This window comes from Adiantum capillus-veneris, chromosome 2, assembly GCF_014529385.1.
Source record: "Adiantum capillus-veneris isolate H3 chromosome 2, ASM1452938v2, whole genome shotgun sequence".
Classification (NCBI taxonomy): domain Eukaryota; kingdom Viridiplantae; phylum Streptophyta; class Polypodiopsida; order Polypodiales; family Pteridaceae; genus Adiantum; species Adiantum capillus-veneris.
This window is the reverse complement of record NC_140932.1, coordinates 97,137,476-97,156,728: the sequence shown is the minus strand read 5'-3', so window position 1 is coordinate 97,156,728 and position 19,253 is coordinate 97,137,476. Positions and strand designations below refer to the sequence as shown.

Below are 19,253 nucleotides of genomic sequence, written 5' to 3'. Positions count from 1 at the left end.
CTCGTATGTGCAAAATCCCCAGAATTAACAAAACCGTATGCACATTGGAGTAAATTGCAATCCATCAAAGAGAAACTGTTTTTGGATTGCATAGAAATTGTCTTGCACATCATCATCATCATCATGTACGCAGCCCACCCACGCAACTGCCTTCCTTTTTCTTTAAATAGAAAATTTAGTTGCGTGGACCTGTAACCTTGCTCATAGCTATCTTGATAGCTTCGCTTGCCTTGCCGAGGGTGTCGGCAACCGTACCTTTCCCCTCTTGGGCCTTCTCCTTTGCACTTTCCGCCATTCCCTGGGTTTCCTCGCGGACTTGCCCGGTCTTCTCCTGGCTGTATTACTTCATCTCGTCCGCCTTCTGAGCGACTGCCTCCTTGGCCTGTTGTGTATGTTCAGCCATCGATCCTGCTTCTCTTCTGAGGTTGTGTGTGTGCGCAGGTGTCTGACAAGGTGCCGTTCTCTCTCTCTCTCTCTAAAAAAAAATCAACTCTCTCAAAGAGCGTACGCTCTTTGAGAGAGTTGATTTTTTTTTAGAGAGAGAGAGAGAGAGAGAGAGAGAGAGAGAGAGAGAGAGAGAGAGAGAGAGAGAGAGAGAGAGAGAGAGAGAGAGATGGGCAGCAATGCCACCGCCAAGGTAGAGGAGAAGATGAACAAAGCCAAGGCCTCCACGCAAGAGAAGCTCGACAAGGTTATGGCCCATGACAAACCCAGCCGTGAGGCTTCCCACAAAAGAAAGGAGGCAAAGGAAACAGGAGCCAAGGAAGTGAAGCATGAGAAGAAAGCAGAGAACGCCACTGAGACGGCAAATATGTGGGCGGATATTGACCGCCAACATGCAACTACGAACATTGCCATGGCAAATGTGCATAACTCGAGTGGATCTGCTTCCGCAGAGCCTCTCAACAGCAATGCCCTAGTGGCGAATTATGGCAATGATCCACTTGCTACTACAGGTGTCAATGCAAACGCTACTAGGTATGCTACTGCCGGCGTGCCCGCTCCCACTACTCCTGCCAAAACCGCTACAGTCTAAGGCTTCTGCGGCCTGTATTTACTTGTTACCGCTGAAGGAGCCCACTGCGTTTGTACAGTCTCCATCGTTTTAAGATTTATTGAATTTTTTTATTAAAAAAAAGAGAGAGGGGGAGAGAGAGAGAGAGAGGGAGAGAGAGTCTCTTAGCACACGCGGACAGTCACGAGCAGCCATGGTGAAGCATCACCCTGATCTAATAATGAATCGCAAGCACGAATCTGCGAGAACTATGATATGCTTTTGTTTATTATGGGTATGCACTTCCCAAGCTTTGCGCCATATGCAGTACTACATTTCATGCGCCATTCGCTCTCATGTTGTGCGTGTGAGATCCCGCACAAGAAGAAGAGTTTGGGAGCCACCACAAAGGTTTAGACGCAAGGAGGATATGCAGAACCAGAATCAGCGTACCAATGTTTTTGTTGTTACGAAGTGAAGAGGTGTCTAATTAGTGCATAAGCCAGGAGAGGAAGAAGGCTCATGAATTTTTACTTCTATCATAGAACTCTTAGAAGACGCATGCTACGAGCATTGCCACTGTAGTTGAAGCCATCAATAAGATGGATGTTGAGGGACTTTTGAGTCTTTTGGACGGGCTTGTATCTGATATTGTTTTAATGTCTTTCTAAAGTTTAAAAGAGAGAGAGAGAGAGAGAGAGAGAGAGAGAGAGAGAGAGAGAGAGAGAGAGAGAGAGAGAGAGAGAGAGAGAGAGAGAGAGAACAAGAGACAAGACACTGAAAATTCACTAAACTTGGCAGCTAAGAGTGAGCAAAGGATATCATTCAAGTTCAAGAGCTAGCTAAGCATTATGATGGACATGTGGCATTTGAGTTACCATCTTTTGACCTATTTGTACAGGAAATTATGAAAACTGAAACATCTAAATTTACCATGGAGAATAAGGTTGCACAAATAGAGTTTTGGAATATGCTCAACAAGATGGTTCCGAGCAAGGATATGACTGTGTATCAATGTGTGTGTGAACACCTTAAAGGAAGAGTATGGCTCTTTTGTTTGAGAATATTTTAATGTGTGTGAACACATTGAAGGAAGAGCATGGCTCTTTTGTTTGAGACTATTTGAGATGCAACATGGTTATTTTGCTACACTATACTCTATAGAGTGACTATTGAGATCTTGATCTAATCTTTTTCATTGCTCATGCTCGCTCGGTTTCATGTCCGCTCGGAAGTACTCACTCGAGGATTGGGATTCCTCTTCCTCATCAAGTACATCATGTACATCTACATCACTAATAGGCTGAAATATAACATTTTTGGAAACCCCCGTAGGCTGTACATTTGCCTCATTAGAATTTACATTTGAACTTCCACCACTAAAAAGAGGCAACAAAGTGTTATAAATGTCCTGTGAGCTTACTTTTTTGTCTCTAGTACATGACAACAAGGGCTAAACAGAATCTTCCACAAACACTACATCCCGTGAAACCAAAATACACTTTGTTTGTAGTTGATATAACCTATAACCTTTGCTTTCAGCACTATAACCTACAAAAATACATGTGACAACCTTATCATACAATTTTTTGCGTTGTGTTTGTGGCACCAAAGCATATGCCAAATAGCCAAAAACAAGCATGTGATCAATAGAAGGCTTTCTATCATGCCATGCTTCATATGGAGTAATAGACTACAAAGCCTTTTTAGGACACCTGTTAAGTACATAAGTGGCACACATGATGGACTCAAACCAAAAAGAATGCGGCAAAGCTTGAATTTTGACCATACATTGAACCATTTCCGTAAGTAACCTATTTTTCCTCTCAGCAACACCATTTTTTTGAGGTGTATAGGGCAGTGTACATTGGTGTTTTATCCCACAACTAGCCAGAAATGCATTAAATTCATGAGACATATACTCCTCCCCTTCGATCGGAACGGAGGGTGCCTATAGTACATTTCAAAACATTATCAACCATAGCCAAAAAACATGTGAAGCACATAAAAACTTCGGACTTCGCTTTAAGTGGAAATACCCATGCATTCCTAGAGTAATCATCAATGAAAGTCATGAAGTACAGATAATTTCCCAAGGACGGAGTTTGTATGGGCCCACAAACATCACTATGCACAAGCTGCAATCTGCATGTGGCCCTAACTGAACCATCCTTTGGAAACTTTGAATGCTACATCTTACCCAAGATACAACCTTCACAAACATGTTTGACAGGTGCTTCAAAAGGCAACAAAGAAGCAACCATATCAGATTTTTGCAAACGCAGTAAACTGACAAAATTCAGATGCCCAAAATGTGCATGCCACAGTTTCACATCTGAAACAACCCTTGAATCTGCAACTACATTTGCAAAATTTTTTCCACACTTGTCATACAAAGTGAGCTTATAAAACCCACGGCACAAAAGGCCAGATGCAACAATTTCATCACCCAAACTAAGATCATGTATAGTACATCTGTCATCCACAAATTTGACTACAAGTCCAAGTTTAGCAAGTGTAGACACAGACAAAAGATTATTCTTGATCCCAGGGACATAAAGTGCAGCAACAAGTGCGAAAGAACTACCATTTGCAGCAATAAGCACAATCTTTCCAACTTCCTAAACCGGATAACAGGCATTGTTGGCACAAGTGATAGAATTCCCATGAGGTACAGACTCGAGAGAGGTAAACAATTCACGATGTGAGGTAATGTGCTTTGTAGCACTACTGTCAAAATACCACACATGTGAATCTGCAGCAACTCACATGCATGCATCATGGACAACAGGATTATAAGTGCACTATGCACTAAAAGCCCATTCTGCATCTAAATCAACATCATAGTCTCCTTTCACAGAAGAAACAACAATGGTTGCATTTGTAGTGGTACCCACATTTCCACTGGAACCACCCTCTTTCTTCTTAGCTTCTTTGGCCTTCAACTTAGGACACTGCTTGATCAAGTGATCATTAGCTTTACAATAATGGAAACGTATCTTCTTTTTTCCCTTCTTATCAGAATTTCCAGAAGAATTACTGCCAGAAGAAGCATTAGGAACAGAATTTTTTCCACTCGTAGTAGAACCATAAGAAGTGGTTGCATTGCAATGTTGCCACCCTTTCTTTGAGCAGCAATAAAAGCCTTTTCAGCTGCATGCTACCTAGTCCTATTTTTTTCCAGAAAATGATTCATGCAGCAGCAATGTGCATAATGCATCAAACTTGAAAACTTCAGGATTTCCTTGGGTCATAAGTCTCCAAGTACTAGCAAAAGTCTAGTAAGAATCTGGTAAGGCATCAAGAATAGTTTGAACAAGGGAAATGTTTGAAATGACTTCACCTGTAGAAATAAGTTGATCTTTGATATCCTTGACACCAACAAGGAAAGTGTCCATATCATCTTCTTCATGCATAATCTTAGATTCCAGCTCTTTACACAACAAAGCAATTTTAGCCTCATTGCGGCTTGCATAAAGACCTGCTAGAATATCCCAAGCCTGTTTTGTAGATTTTGTTGAACGAATGTGAGGAGTAATGGTGCGCTTCATACACAATGCAATCAACACATGAGCCTGCGCATCCTAGACATCTCAACGAGCTTGTTGCACCGTAGGCAAAACAAATCTAATTGCAGCAATACTTGCAGCAAGACCTGCAACATCCTCAACATCGCCTACATCCTTAGAACAAGGACGTACATCAATGCCCTACACAATATTCTAGACGCCCTTTGACACAAGAACATGCTGCATCATATAAGCCCACATAGGGTAATTGTCCCCATTCAACCTGTCCTCAGTATAGCAAACATCTTGAAAAAATCTGTGTTGTTGTCAGCCATGGTAAATGCTGCACCTAGATGTGAAAACTACCCAAAGAGAGGAGAAACGGAGTGGGAACAACACATGCTATATAGCACAAACCGTAAAAGACTGTAAGATACCTGTTATGCAAAAAATGACACTGACAAAGATTCTGCACAAACTGATGAAATTGCCTGTGCAGACCTACCTATAGTGGAAATGGAGGCTGAAATGAGCCCGAATCAGAAATCTTAGCAGACTAAACTCTATGAGCTTTCCCAAAATATTTGTCGACCTGCAAACGCTCGCCAAACCTGACTGAAAATGGAGAAAATGAGCAGGCGTGTGTTGGAGCCGCTAAGGACTAAGCCCGGGAGGATGCAACCTGCTCTGATACCAATTGTTGGAATCAGGGTTGCAGAGAAACGCTCATAGCTTGGAGAAGACAAAGGAAGCTCAAGGCACACAATGGAGAGTGTGTTACTTAGTGTGCAATGGAAAGATAGATAGTCCTAGAATGAATGGACGTATATACAATGCACTGGGGAAAATCCTCCTAAAGAGGGGAAAAATGCCCCGGTGGTCCTAGTGTGTTCACACACATCACTACCACATGTATATGGTAACATTCCTATGGTTCTGGCTTGGCAATTTTGAGGGTACGGATTGAGCATCAACCAACCACGTCCATATCATGCAAGAGAGAGGACATGAAATCTGCTCATCACACTTGAATCACATAATTTTTTAGGGAGAAGAGAAGCATAAAAACATATATGCTTCTAATTCTCATTCTTACTCCCTTACTTTGTTTGGGATTGCTTTGACAATAGAGAAATGTCTACTACTTATCCACTCGCCATTAATTATACCTTTATGTAATTGTCTTTTGTGTTAAAAACTCTCTTATTCTTCATGCAATTGGCCATATGCATCTCTTTGAGCTCGGTATACTCGAACCTAACTTCCTAATCTAACTTATAATCTCTTTTTTTAGCATATTCCAATCGTGTGATCCAAGTGGTTTTGTTGAATGAAATTATAGAATGATTAAACTAAGAAGGAAAACAAAACAAACAGTGGAAAGTTGACCAGCAAAGTTACCATTAATAAAATTACAAAAATAAATAAGCTTAGCTCTGGGTATGATTGCCATCCTTGATTCTCTTTGCCGGTGTGATATCCATATTACCAAGAGCGTTTTGCTGGCTCTGATACCACTATTGCAAACAGAAACATCATGAACCCTGCAAAATACCAATAATGACATGCTACAAGCGATAAAACCATGAATTTACATCCCTGACAAATCACATAGCACATAATCGAGACTGCACGCGAACATAAAGAGACAGAGAGTGGGAGGGAGAAAAAGAGCACGTGCAGACGCACCTCCTAGAGCGGAGTGCTAGGCCAGCATGGCAAGAGAGAAGAGAGGAGAGGAGAGAAGAAGACACAAGCACTGGGTGAAATTGCCACCCATGCAAGAGTGACCGTTTCCCTCTTGCACGTATTTCATTTATAGATTCTTGAATGGTCAAATTGAGTACAAACTGACCGGCCAGTCCTAAATGGCCAAAGCTCATAAAAGAGCACATGAATAATAAAATGTACAATATACATGTTTCCATTCGCATAGGTCTAGCTCGGTCTAGTCTTTTCTACTTGTCAGCTGCAATAAATAAAAAAATATCAATTCCATAACACTACCAATGCAAGACATGTTTCTATGACAACCCTTGACTAGCAATTTTATCGTGAATTTGTCTCAACCATGTGACTCTGCGCCATAGGGCATCTAAGCTGTATTTGTTGTGCAACCTGGCTTATAGACATCTAGCTAGAAATGAAATACTTATGGAAGTGTGCACTATGCCACTAGAACAAACCTTGGCACACAATGAAAAAAAATCAAAGGCCACCAAAGTGCATAACCAATAATAAGACCATGCCTGCTTAAAACATATAAAAAGAAATAATTGATATGCCTCTTCACAAACGAAGACTACTCAAAAACACATTATGTAGACATACATGGAAAAGCTCAAAAATGGGGAAGCTGCGGCACCAAAAAACAAATGACGTAGGGAACTCATCCTTGTATCAAAAGATTTAAGAATCATTAGGTAGATATACAATAGCCTGTACTTATCTTGAATTGAGTGTACAAGGATTTTGTGAACCATCTAAGCAAAAGATACCTATGGATCTCAATTATAGTTGTGAGCCCATATGGTCTTCCAAAATCCTTCCTCAAAAATCTTCAACCTTCAAAGGAAGTCCAAAGGAAGGACCTCCTTCAAATGTATTTTTGGCTCCCAATGCAATAAATTCTTAGCCTTGGTAATATAAGATTGAGCTTGTGGGATTGTCTACTATATTATCCATAAACTCTATCTGTTCTTGAATATTTATCAGTCCCTTAACAACCTAGGTATGTAGAAATTCAAAACAATTGTGCAAAAAAGAAGTCAAGTAGAGATAACTCTACACTTACTTTCAGAAGTTCCAACATTGTAAATTCCCCCAGGGTTTTCAAGATGGAAAGTGACCAATGTGTTTGCTTTCCATAACCTGCATGAGATCTTCAACCTGATAAAAATAAGGGGAAAGAATTCATTTGATATATGCATAGAAAAGCATTTTGACAACCATTGCATGGTACACAATCAACAAAGGTCTCATTTTGAATAACAATTACCGCATAATAAACTCACACCAGATCTGAAACATATTGAAAGATTCTTGTTTTTTTGCCATCTCCATATGTAGTTAAAGGGTGTCGATGAAGATCCTATGCATCTCATCCATTTCTCTATATCGATGCTTTAAAAGATCAACAACTTAAACTATAATGTATTAGTGCCAATACAAACCTGGGCAACAAAATTGCTTATGACTCTACCATCATCAATGCACATTCTAAGGCCATAGGTGTTTAATATATGGGCTATGCGAACTTGTATCATTGAAAAACTAAGACATCTTCCGTAAATTCCCTCAGGGTTTGCGAGATGGAAGTGACCGATGTGTTCACTTTCCATAAGCTGCATTATATCCTCAACCTGATACAAATAAGGTGAAAGAATTCATTTGATATATGCAAGTAAAGCATTTTGATAACCATTGCATGGTACACAATAAAAAAAGGTCTCATTTGAATAACAATTACAACATAAGAAACTCTTACCAGATTTGAAACATATTGAAATCTTCTTGTTTGTTTGCCATCTCCATATACAGATAAAGGGTGTTGACGATGAAAAGCCTATGCATCTCATCCATTTCTCTACATTGATGCTTTAAAAGAGCAACAATTTCAACTATAATGTATTAGTGCCAATACAAACCTGGGCAACAAAATTTCTTATGACTCTACCATCATTAACGCACATTCAAAGGCCATAGGTGTTGAATATACGGGATATGTGAACATGTATCATAAAAAAACTGAGACATCTTTTGTAAATTCCACGAGGGTTTCCGAGATGGAAGTGATCAATGTGTTTACTTTCCATAAGCTGCATGAGATCGTCAACCTGATACAAATAAGGGAAAAGAATTCATTTGATATATGCATAATACAACATTTTGACAACCATTGCATGGTACACAACTAACAAAGGTCTCATTTCAATAACAATTACCACATAAGAAACTTATACCAGATCTGAAACATATTGAAAGCTTCTTGTTTGTTTGTCATCTCTATATATAGTTAAAGGGTGTCGATAGAGAGCCTATGCATCTTATCCATTGCTCTATTGATGCTTTAAAAGATCAACAACTTCAACTATAATGTAATAATGCCAATACAAACCTGGGCAACAAAGTTTCTTATTACTCTACCATCATCAACACCCATTCTAAGGCTATAGGTGTTGAATATACAGGCTATGCAAACCTGTATCATCAAAAAATTGAGACATCTTCTGTAAATTCCCCTATGATTACCGAGATGGAAGTGACCAATGTGTTCACTTTCCATAAGCTACATGAGATCCTCAACCTGATACAAATAAAGGGAAAGAATTCATTTGATATATGCATAATAAAGCATTCTGACAACTGCTGCATGGTACACAATCAATAAAGGTCTCATTGAAAAACAATTACGGCATAAGCAACTTATACCAGATCTGAAACATAATGAAATCTTCTTGTTTGTTTTCCATCTCCACGATCAAGAGCCTATGCATCTCATCCATTGCTCTATATCGATGTTTTAAAAGATCAACAACTTCAACTACAATGTATTAGTGCCATTACAAACCTGTGCAACAAAATTTCTTATGACTCTAGCATAATCAACGCACATTCTAAGGCCATAGGTGTTGAATATAGGGGCTAAGCAAACCTATATCATTGAAAACTGAGACATCTTTTTTAAATCAGCAAAATTTGAAAAAATGAGTGAGTACAAATAGACTCCCACAAAACAATATGAAGATATGGAACCTCAACATTGGCTCCTCTGCACTAATCAATTGTTAAGGTTTCTACACTCCTATTGCCTTCATCATAGCAACTCCTAACACTTGCATGAAGATTGATAATATGAAATACCAAGATCCATAAAGTTGACTAATTCTAAGCAATAATGTGAAAGCTAGGAACCTTACCTATTGGGATTGACATGGCCCCAATCTGATTCAGTTTGTGAGTGCTCAAGAGGGTCACCATAAACCTTCTAGTACGTGTGATAAGTAAGCGAGCTCCAACCCTCTTTGCTAGCATGTTCAGAGTGCCTATCACATTTGTTGTGTAAATATAGTGAAGGAAAAAGAACAAAATTAGAAACCATCCTGAACAAATATGACAACATGAATCAACAAGAAGCAGGGCATGTCTCTATAACAACCTTTGCACATTTGGCATACATACCAATGAAGGCATTGTGAAGTAGGACATGTCTCTACAACAACCCCTGCAAAGTCGGCATACATATCAATGAAAGGAATGTGAATTGGGACATGTTACAATAGCCCTAACTAATGATCTCATTGAAAATTCTCTCACCCATATCACCCAGATAGGAAGCTGTTAAAAACTTTTTGATCTTTCACAAAGATGCTGCATTTGGCATGCATGTCGCCCAAAGCACTGCCAATTCAAGACATATTTTTGTAAAAGCCCTTGACTACAAATCTCATCATGAATTTCTTTCAGTCATGTGGCCATCTTGCACAATGTGGCTTGCATGACCTTGTCACCTTCCCATGCATGATTTTTTCTTGAAACAACACAACACAATCAAAACCAATACCAAATAAGTTTTCACTTGTCCTTGCATGACTTTTTTATTCTTCTTTGGTGTAGTACACTCCTTGTCGTACTCTTGTAAGTCTATCTTCAGAAAGTGTTGGATTGCTATTGGGCTAACTCACTAGCGTAGACTTGAAGAGAAACTTGTTGTCTTCAACTTCAACAATAGGACTCACCTCTTCTTCCTCATCTAGAATGGAGTCAATAATATGCTTTACCTCACTTGTAGTAGCATCTTCATTTGGAAATATTTCAAGATCCATGGAAGTAGGATATTCCTCGTCTATGTCTAAATCTTGCAAATCTGAGTTTGCATATGCATCAAACACTCCAGCTGACCAAGGCTGGAACCACCACTTCTGGTCTCCTTTTCTTTTTGGCTTCATGTGCAAATGTTCACAAAGTTTATGGGCACTTTGTAAACCTCTTTGTAGATCAACAATGAACTTTTCATCGATGCAAACACAATTTTAGTAACCTAAGTTGGCTTCTTGCATGTCTTCTTTGAGATTTAACTCCCTCCATATGTGCTCTTGCTTCTTGTGAGCTCTTGTGAATGCCACACCATCATGTTTGTATTCAAAATATGCAAGCATATTCAAGATTCCTATCGCATGAATTGTGTCCATCAAATCAACAATGGGGAGAAGTGTACTACAAGTCAATTTATGACAACAAGATCAAGGGCTACAAGGTGGGAAAATGCGGCAGATTTGGGTGTTTTTGCAGGGGTTGTAGTGTCGGCAACAGGGCGGAGGGTGTTGCAAGAGGGCGATAGTGGTGGTGTTGCATGTGTGCCACAGGTAAGCCGAGGATGATGTGCAACACATGCTGGCTGCATGATGACAATGGGAATTGAGTGAGGTCAAAGAGGGCGGATGCAAAGCAGGTGAGCATGATGCAGTGGAAGTCATGGTAGGTGCTTAACTCTATGTGGTTGGAGGATTAGCATGGGAATGTTTGCCACCATAGAGTACTCTTGTCTGTGAGTTAAGCACCTTGGTCTAAAAAAAAGACTCTATGCCTGCGCTCTTGTCCAACCATGCTCTCGGCTTTGCTGAAGAATATTTCAGCTGCATCTGAGCCGGTGAGATGTAGAAGACACTTGAAGTTTGAGTGAAAGTCTCTAAAATATTTGATAAGAAAAACCGCAAAGTGGTATGAGACTTGTACATCCAAAAATTCCTTTTTATTAATAAAATTTGTTGAAAGTGTATATCTTGGATGTTGCTGCATCCTAGATCTCCAAATCTAGAAGAAGAAAGCCACTTTGGCTACTAATTGGACTCTCTTCCCCAAGTTCAAGTGTGGAGATAAAAAGATGTGAATGTAGTCTCTAGAAATTTCAAGATAGGCTTGTGTCCCTATCATACTGTAGTCTTTGAACTATGTTGGCCATTGTTTGCTACCTCTCCCAAACATTCTTGCACTTGTTTGCTGCATATTCTTTGAGTTGCTACCCAATTTTGATTGTCATCTCGCTTGATATTTGCTTCCTTAAGCATATGCTTATCTCAACAGGACAAGAATCATACACAATGGTGACATGATTCAAGGTTACCCAGACATCACCAAGAACTTGTTGATGCTTTGGCCTATCAAGAACAATGAAAAGATTCTTTTCATTGTGTATGAAGTCCTGATCATGCATGCCACCCAACACATCTCCATCCTTTATTTTGGTTGAAAGAGGCCATTCATCCCATCCAATCTAGAGTCTAGTGTCATTCTTATGTAAATAATCAACCAGCATCAAGGCTCTTCAACAAATATCACCATCAGAGGCATGCCCAATAATTGGGCCAACTGTAGGGTTTACCTTCTCATCCCACAAGCTCAAGATTTCAGCCCACTGCTTGTGGATAAAATGTGCATCAAATCGATTGCAAGTGGAATGAGCCAGCAAAACCAGTCGTGGTACCTAGTGCTTCATGAAGCGGGTTTGTCACAAAAACATGCGAATAACCACCAACAACATCATTCTCAAATGATTTGATAATTATGTCATAGACAGCCTTCCTCCCTCCAACTTTCATCAGGTTTGAAGTTCCACATTCATGGTCTTCAACCTTGTGTCCATCAAATCTAATGAGGGTGTCATCTTTTGGAATCCACCTACATTGAGATGTTGGATACAAAAGTGTATCAAGACTACTACTGAAGTTTAGAATAACCCTTATTAGAATATATGTTCCAAAAAATTTGACTTTACCTTATTTGCTTCTTTATGGTGGTCTCATCCTCTACCAAAGTGAAAGGAACAAGTGATGTAATTCCATGCTTTTCTTTCTCCTTCTGATAGATTTCAGCAATGGCATCAAAATCATAACCTTTTATGCCTGGCACGAATTGTGTAGCAAGTATGTGGCTTCTCTGTGTTTGCACTAATCTTTTTCCTTTCTTCTCCCTTAACATGTTTGTGGCTACATCTCAAAGAAAGTCCCATAAAGCAAGCTTACCACAAAATTTCCCTAGCATGTGGGCTTTTACTATGTTGTTACAAAACCTCTTTACATACTTTTGATTGATGGACTATGGAGGGCTCACTCATGGAGGTATTCAAAGTCCCAACCTGCATGCAGTGATAGCCGTTTTTCGGCTCTTTGTAATTACCACAGTGAGTTACCTCACCCTACCAAAATCACCCAAACACTGTGGCTATCCCTACCATTTCACTGTACATAGGCGTGCGCTATGGAGGTATTCAAAAGAATCATGGAGGGCTCACTCATGGAGGTATTCAAAAGAATCATCCAAAGAAGGACCCCACAAGGACCTTTGCAGTGGAAAAAAACGGTCGGTTTTGCTGAATTTTTAAAGTTCACTTGCTCTCCGAATTTGAAAAGGTGATACAAACAAAAGTTGTAGCTCGTGGGCTGAACTTTTGCCTCAAATTTTTTCATATTTTTTTGAGCTACGAGCTGTGAGCTATGATTTTTTTAGTGGACCTCAATTTTCCCATGCTATGCAGCCACACTCTCTCTTCCACCTTATCATTTTCCTCTTTCACACACACTTCTCCACTCATCATCCCCATCTCTCTCACCACTCCTCTCTGCACACTACTCACCTTCTCCTCAACCTTCAAGAATAAGAGAAACCATGGTGAACTCATACCTCCCACACACAATTCCATTCTAAAATGGACCACCTAGTCTCATTTTTCCTCCTCCAAATTAGCCATTTCTATCAAAACAACCACAAAATTCAGCCTCTTCTCTTAAAAGACATCATCATGGTGGTTGATTACTCAGCTTCAATTACCTTGTCTCTCAAGGAAGGTCAAGAGTGGAGAAAAAATGTACCGTCAAAGCTAGTGGACCGTCAACAAGCGTCAAAATCGGCCCTACTCAAGACACTTGGAGCATCAACCTTGTAAGAAATCCACCTTTTCTTACCTCTTAAGAGTTTTTCTTCCTTATTTGTATCCTACATGGATACTCCCATTGTAAATATCCAATTCCATTTGTAAATTAATACTAAATCTACTAACACTAACCCACTATGAAAAGTCCTATCACCTCCATTTCTCTCCTCTCTCTTTCCCCACCAACTTCTTGATAATTCCAAGCAAAAGAAATTAGATAAATTGCTGAAAATCTAACCCAACCATGGTTAGAGGAGTAACCCTAGCCTTCAAAATTGCTATAAAAGGAGGGTGTAGCTAGCACAAAAGGGGGGAGCCATAAGCAAGAGCACTATGCTATAGCTTGAGAAGCAAAGCTCAACCTCTCTAGAAGGAGCTCTTGAGTGGAAGCTCATTGTCTTATGCATGTGCATGTGTTGTAATAGGGGATTAGCAAGGTAACTCTATGCCATTGTAAGAGAGAGAGTGATCATTCAATTGAGAGTAGGAAATCTATCATTTCTCCTACTAGTGTAAGCCCAACAATTGCTGAATCAAGGAGGGTGGATTTGGACTAAGCTTGGATACTTTGTCTCCCTTCCAACGTGAAGTAATGGACAACAATGATGCGTAAGTGTCTTGGTGTTTTTTGTTAAGTTCTTGATAGCTTGTCTCTGGTGTTGTCATCAATCTAGCCATAAATCCCACATACTGTAAGAGGGCGACAGGGTGGAGAGGACTCCCCTGGCCTTAAGACAGTGATTGGGGTGGCTTTTCTTGTGATGTGTAGTGGTGAAATTTACGCAAGCTATGTTGAACAAATACTAATCTCACTTTGATTTGTCATGACAGATTTGTAAGAAGGTATTAATGCAACAAGCACCCCCTCTCCCTGTCTCTCTCTTTCTTAAATATATAGTTGTGTTTGCTTGATCATTGCCGATACATTTCAAAGCAGCCCGAGCACTATCCCTCTCTCTCTCTCTCTCTCTCTCTCTCTCTCTCTCTCTCTCTCGTGTTTTAGTGTGTGAGAGTGTTCCATTGGTGTTAGGGTTAGTGTAAATTCCTTGCTTGTTTGTGGGTTGCTCTAATGATTCTCCTCTTTTGCGTCCTAGTTCGCTCTTAAACTAGGTGGTGCCCCTTGTGTAGTTGGGATTTGGCTGTGGGTTTGTTGTTTTGGTTTGTGTTGTGTTGTGCCCCAGCCCCATTGAGCAGCACGGGAGCCTTGAAGGGTGTCTAGAGGTTGCTCTTCTTGTCGCCCGCCCCGGACCGCCTCAAATTGGTGCCCCCACGGAGGAACGGCTTGTGTATTTTTGTGTAGAATCAATCTTTAGCATAGTCAAGTAGTTTGCATGAATCACGAAGATTTGTATGATCCCTTTATTCCCATTGCAAGGCAAAAGGTAGACATAATTGTTAGTACTAAGTTGCAATTTCAACGTGTCATTCGTAGAATTTTAGGTCCTCTTAGGTTGTCCGAGATAAACGCTTCAGTTAATCCTTTTATTTTGCCTCTCATTAGGTACGACCTTAGTTTGGACGTCTATATTTTTGTTTTGTTTTAAGCATTAGGACATGCATAGGCCATGGATAATGGCCCAGGAATAGAGATTTTTCCCTTTCATTTTACTCCACACATTAGAATAAACGTTGCAATTAGTAGAAAGATCCATTTTCAACAACGAATGGTGTTCATGTTTGGTGCCCAAAGAGCAGGAGAAATTCTTGCATCACCAAACCCTGTCATTCTACCTCTCATCAACTACCACACTTCTTTTGATGTACATGTGTTCATTTTATTTTAAAATGAAGTGCAGCTCGGCAAAATAGTGTGTATGTTTGTTTTTTCTTTGTCCAAGTTGTTACAAGAAACAAAAAAAACGATCATTTGTTCTAACTGGGAATGTGTGTGCAGTGAAAGTTCAATCCTTAGAGATCTAGCTCTATTACCAATTGAGTTGCAGGAGCAAGTAGTAAGGCGTCTCCCTCATAACAAGAGGGTGGTGAAGTTAAGACGGAAGGTCCTACGTGTGGATTCCATTTTCCTCTTGTTGTTGGGCACTAAGGAAGACCACGCATTCATCCAACTAGTGTGTGCCCTAAGATTGGTAAATAGAGTGAAATTTGGCGTTTGGCGAGTGCATTTCACCATTGAGGAAGACTCTTCAGGAAACTTGCGGCCAGAGTTCATGCTTCATAGACTCACATTTGGTGAATTTTTCCCTCATTTGCGTCTTATTAATAGTCTTCCTTTCGCTTTCAACAAAGGAGATAGGGAGCTATTCAGAGCTTGTCTTAATAAAGAGAGCATAGAGAAGATTGCAAATTTGTATAAATTCTCATCCTTCTCTACTTTCTATGACACTTTGTTCATAGAGACATTGTAAATCTCTTTATGCTTTTGAATGATTTAACCATAATCCTAAGGAGTTTTTGTCCAGGAATTTTGTAGCACAAGTGGAGTCTTTAAATCTTGCAAACTTGATTGGACTTGATGAGGATGTTCTTTATGAAATTGTGAGAAGGTTGCCTCACTCCGACTGTGTGGAATTCGAAGGAAAGGAGCTCCTAGTCAATTGCTACTTTCTCACGGCCTTCGACGAGCATGAAGATCTAGTTTTTATACAAACCGCTTGTGCATTGGGAATTGTAGAGCAAGTGCAATTTATCACTTGGGACGTGGTTGCCCTTTTGGATCCAGAAAATGAAGTTCTAGAGATTTCTGTTTATCGCCTTAGCTCTGAAGAATTTCAACCCTTCTTAGAGCTCATCAATAGTCTACTTTTTTGTTTTGATCAAACAAATCGAGACCTTATTGAAGCTTGGATAGCTGAAGAAGAAAACCTAGAGTGGTATTTTCTTACTTCTTCATTTGTAGGCGAGTGGTTCTAAATCTCTATTGTATCCCTTATTGTAACTCGTGTTGTAATCTTTCATAGTAATGGAGAGCCAACGCCAAATGTCTGGATATCCTCTTTTCTTTGGAGAGCCTGGAGAGGATGCAGAATTATTTTTAGCAAATTTCAAGATGTCTTGCCGTATCAAGAGGATAGTAACCGATCAAGAACGTGTAGAAATGTTTGAGGTGGTCCTTAGGAAAGATGCTACTACTTGGTTTGACTCTTTGCCTGAGGAAGTTAAGGGGAATTACACAGAAGTTTTGAATCGTTTTAAGAGATACTTCTTTGATCCCCAAAACACTCAAAAACTATGGCAAGACATTGTTTCTCATAAGCAAAAAGACTTAGATGACTACTACTTGTACAAGCAAGAGTTTCTACGTCTTTGGGCTCTATGGATACGAAATGTTGCTAACCCTGGTGATGGTGCATAATTTTTAAACAAGGAGAGGTTCATAGCCGGACTCTTTCCTGACCTTAAGGTAAAAGTTGAGGCGGGTGCACCTGCTACTTTTGATGCAGCGGAAACTAGGGCTGCTGAGAAGTATAGGAAACTCAAGTGCTTAAGGGGAGAGGTTCCAATAGAAGTTCTTAGACCCAAAGGTAAGTCACAAGCATCAACATCTAGGGAGCTTCCTGAGGTAACGGTTGAAGTGATTGAGAAGTTAAATGAATATTTAAGCAGCCTGTCAATTCACCTTGCACAAGCTGTAGGTCCAAAGGGACAAGCAAAGAAGTCAGAAGAGAGAGAGAGCCACGAACTAGGAGAGTCTTGCAATGTTGGAATTGCGGAGAGTCTGGACATGGGATGTATAATTGTCCTTGGCCCCGTGGAGAGCCAGGGAGACCTCACTTGAATTACCCAGTGATGAATGCAGGAGAAGGAGCTGGTCAACAACCAAGGCTTCTACAAAGGCCAAATGGACCAAGACCACCTCCACAAGGGGTAGAAGGAGTTCCACCTTTGCCAGATCCAAATTTTCATGTGGTAGAGGTGACAAATTCAAATGAGGTTGACATGGAAGCCAATGGCATTAAGCGTGGCCGAGGAAAAGGTAAAGAGAAAGAGGGTGTCCCATCACAGAGTGACCATGGACAAGGCAAGAAGGCAAAGGAGACTAAGGAAGCTAAGAGGACTCGACGTCGTATCAATCTCCAAGACTTCCCTCTTGGACATGGTATGGCTCCATACAACCTGTTGGAAGACATGCGAGGTAAGGGTCCTGATATCTCATGGCCTCAGTTTCTTGCATTATGCCGGCAAGTTAGGAGGGATTTAACAAAGGCAGTTAGCACTAGGAGAAAGGTAAAAGAGAGTTTTCCTGTTGTAAAAATTGCACATGATGAAATGAACGAGGATATTACACCTGTGCTAGATTGTTACATAAAAGGAAGATTGGTTAGGAAAGGTCTAGTGGATGGGGGTGCACAAATTTGCATCATGACAGAAGGGCTCATGCAAAGACTAGGCATGCACATCCATGAGACACCTGAAATCAAAGTGAAAATGGCAAACAATAGCAAGGCTAGGTGCGTAGGCATTTGTAAAAATGTTTTTGTGGAGGCCTTTGGCATTAAGAAGGCAGTGGATTTTTATGTTATGTCGACCAAGGGAAGTGGTTATCCATTTATCCTAGGAAGACCATGGCTAATGAAAATGCGAGCTTTGCAGGATTGGGAGAGTGGGAAATTAATTTGCAGGAATGACAATCATAAGAAGGTTGTCTTTGACATGAAGGAGCAACGCCAAGAGGAGCTCCATGAAGAATCATCTCAAAGTGAGACGGAAGAAGGTTGGACCGATAGCACTTCAGAAGAAGGAAGTAGCAGCAGCATTACTGAAGAGGAGTCTTCCATCGAAGTCATGGGGGTAAGGTTTAAGCCAAGAAACCAAGAGACCTCTTGTCAAGGTTTGGAAGAGGTAGGTTCCCAAGAGAACCAAAAGGTGGAAGATGAAGGAATGTTAGAAGGTATGTTGTCTACAACACTTACAAAGGATGAAAGAGAGGAGTTCAAATGTGTGCTAAGGAAATTTCCGAGGCTTTTTGCTAAAGACTACACCGATGTGCGTGGAGTAGATGTTGTTCAACACAAGATTGAGTTGAAGCCAGAGGCCACACCTAAGGCTCAAAAGCTACGAAGGCTAGGAGTCATTAAGGAGCAGGCTCTACTCAAGGAGGTAAGAAAGCTTCTAGCAGCAGGTTTCATTTATCCAGTGGAGAATTCAGAGTGGGTCTCTCCTGTTGTTGTCACTCCTAAGAAAAATGGCAAGTGGAGGGTGTGTGTGGATTACCGTCCCCTCAATGAGGCAACAAAAAGAGATCACTTTCCCCTCCCATTTCAGGATGAGATACTAAATGAAGTAGCTGGTCATGAGAAGTACACTGTGTGTGATGGCTACTCGGGTTACTTTCAAATAGGTATCGCATTGGAGGATCAATTGAAAACAACCTTTATCACTCCTTGGGGTTGTTATGCTTTTAGAGTCATGCCATTTGGCCTGACAAATGCTCCTGCAACTTTCCAACGCTTCATGAACATGGTGTTTCAAGCATTCTTTGGAAAGTCCATTAGGGTTTTTATTGATGATTTTTGCATTTATAGCTCAAAATCATTGCATCTACAAAGGATAGAAGAAGGTTTAAAGAAGCTCTACGACATGGGAGGTCAACTCAACCCCGACAAGTGCCACATAGGTGAGGATGAAGTGATCTTGCTCGGTCACAAGGTTTCCTATAAAGGCATTGAGGTGGATCCTTCAAAGGCAAAGGCTCTTATTGAGCTCCCATCACCGAAGAGTCTTAAGGAGGTCATCTCTTTCATTCAGAAGGTGAAGTATATGTCACGCTTCATTCACTTAGCCTCGGAGTTGCTTCATCCTTTGCAAAAGTTAACACAACAAGTAGAATTTGCATGGTCTAATGAGATTGAAGAGTATTTTT

The 19,253-nt window shown here is 40.4% G+C and overlaps 1 protein-coding gene and 2 pseudogenes across 1 annotated transcript; 1 reads left to right on the top strand and 2 right to left on the bottom strand.

Annotated features, from left to right (window-relative positions):
* Window positions 1-613: 613 nt before the first annotated feature.
* On the top strand, window positions 614-1,036 carry LOC147463252 (uncharacterized). Its single transcript, XM_086528298.1, has one exon. The coding sequence runs from the start codon at window positions 614-616 to the stop codon at window positions 1,034-1,036; it is 423 nt and encodes a 140-aa protein (XP_086384424.1).
* A 6,034-nt stretch (window positions 1,037-7,070) lies between these two features.
* LOC147463251 (UDP-glucuronic acid decarboxylase 4-like) lies at window positions 7,071-9,555 on the bottom strand (annotated as a pseudogene).
* Window positions 9,556-10,178: 623 nt separating this feature from the next.
* Window positions 10,179-12,480, bottom strand: LOC147463250 (uncharacterized; annotated as a pseudogene).
* Between the last annotated feature and the right edge of the window lie 6,773 nt (window positions 12,481-19,253).

Bases quoted from the DNA above. Each gene is read 5' to 3' on its own strand.
- LOC147463252 (XM_086528298.1), top strand. From the start codon at position 614: ATGGGCAGCAATGCCACCGCCAAGGTAGAGGAGAAGATGAACAAAGCC.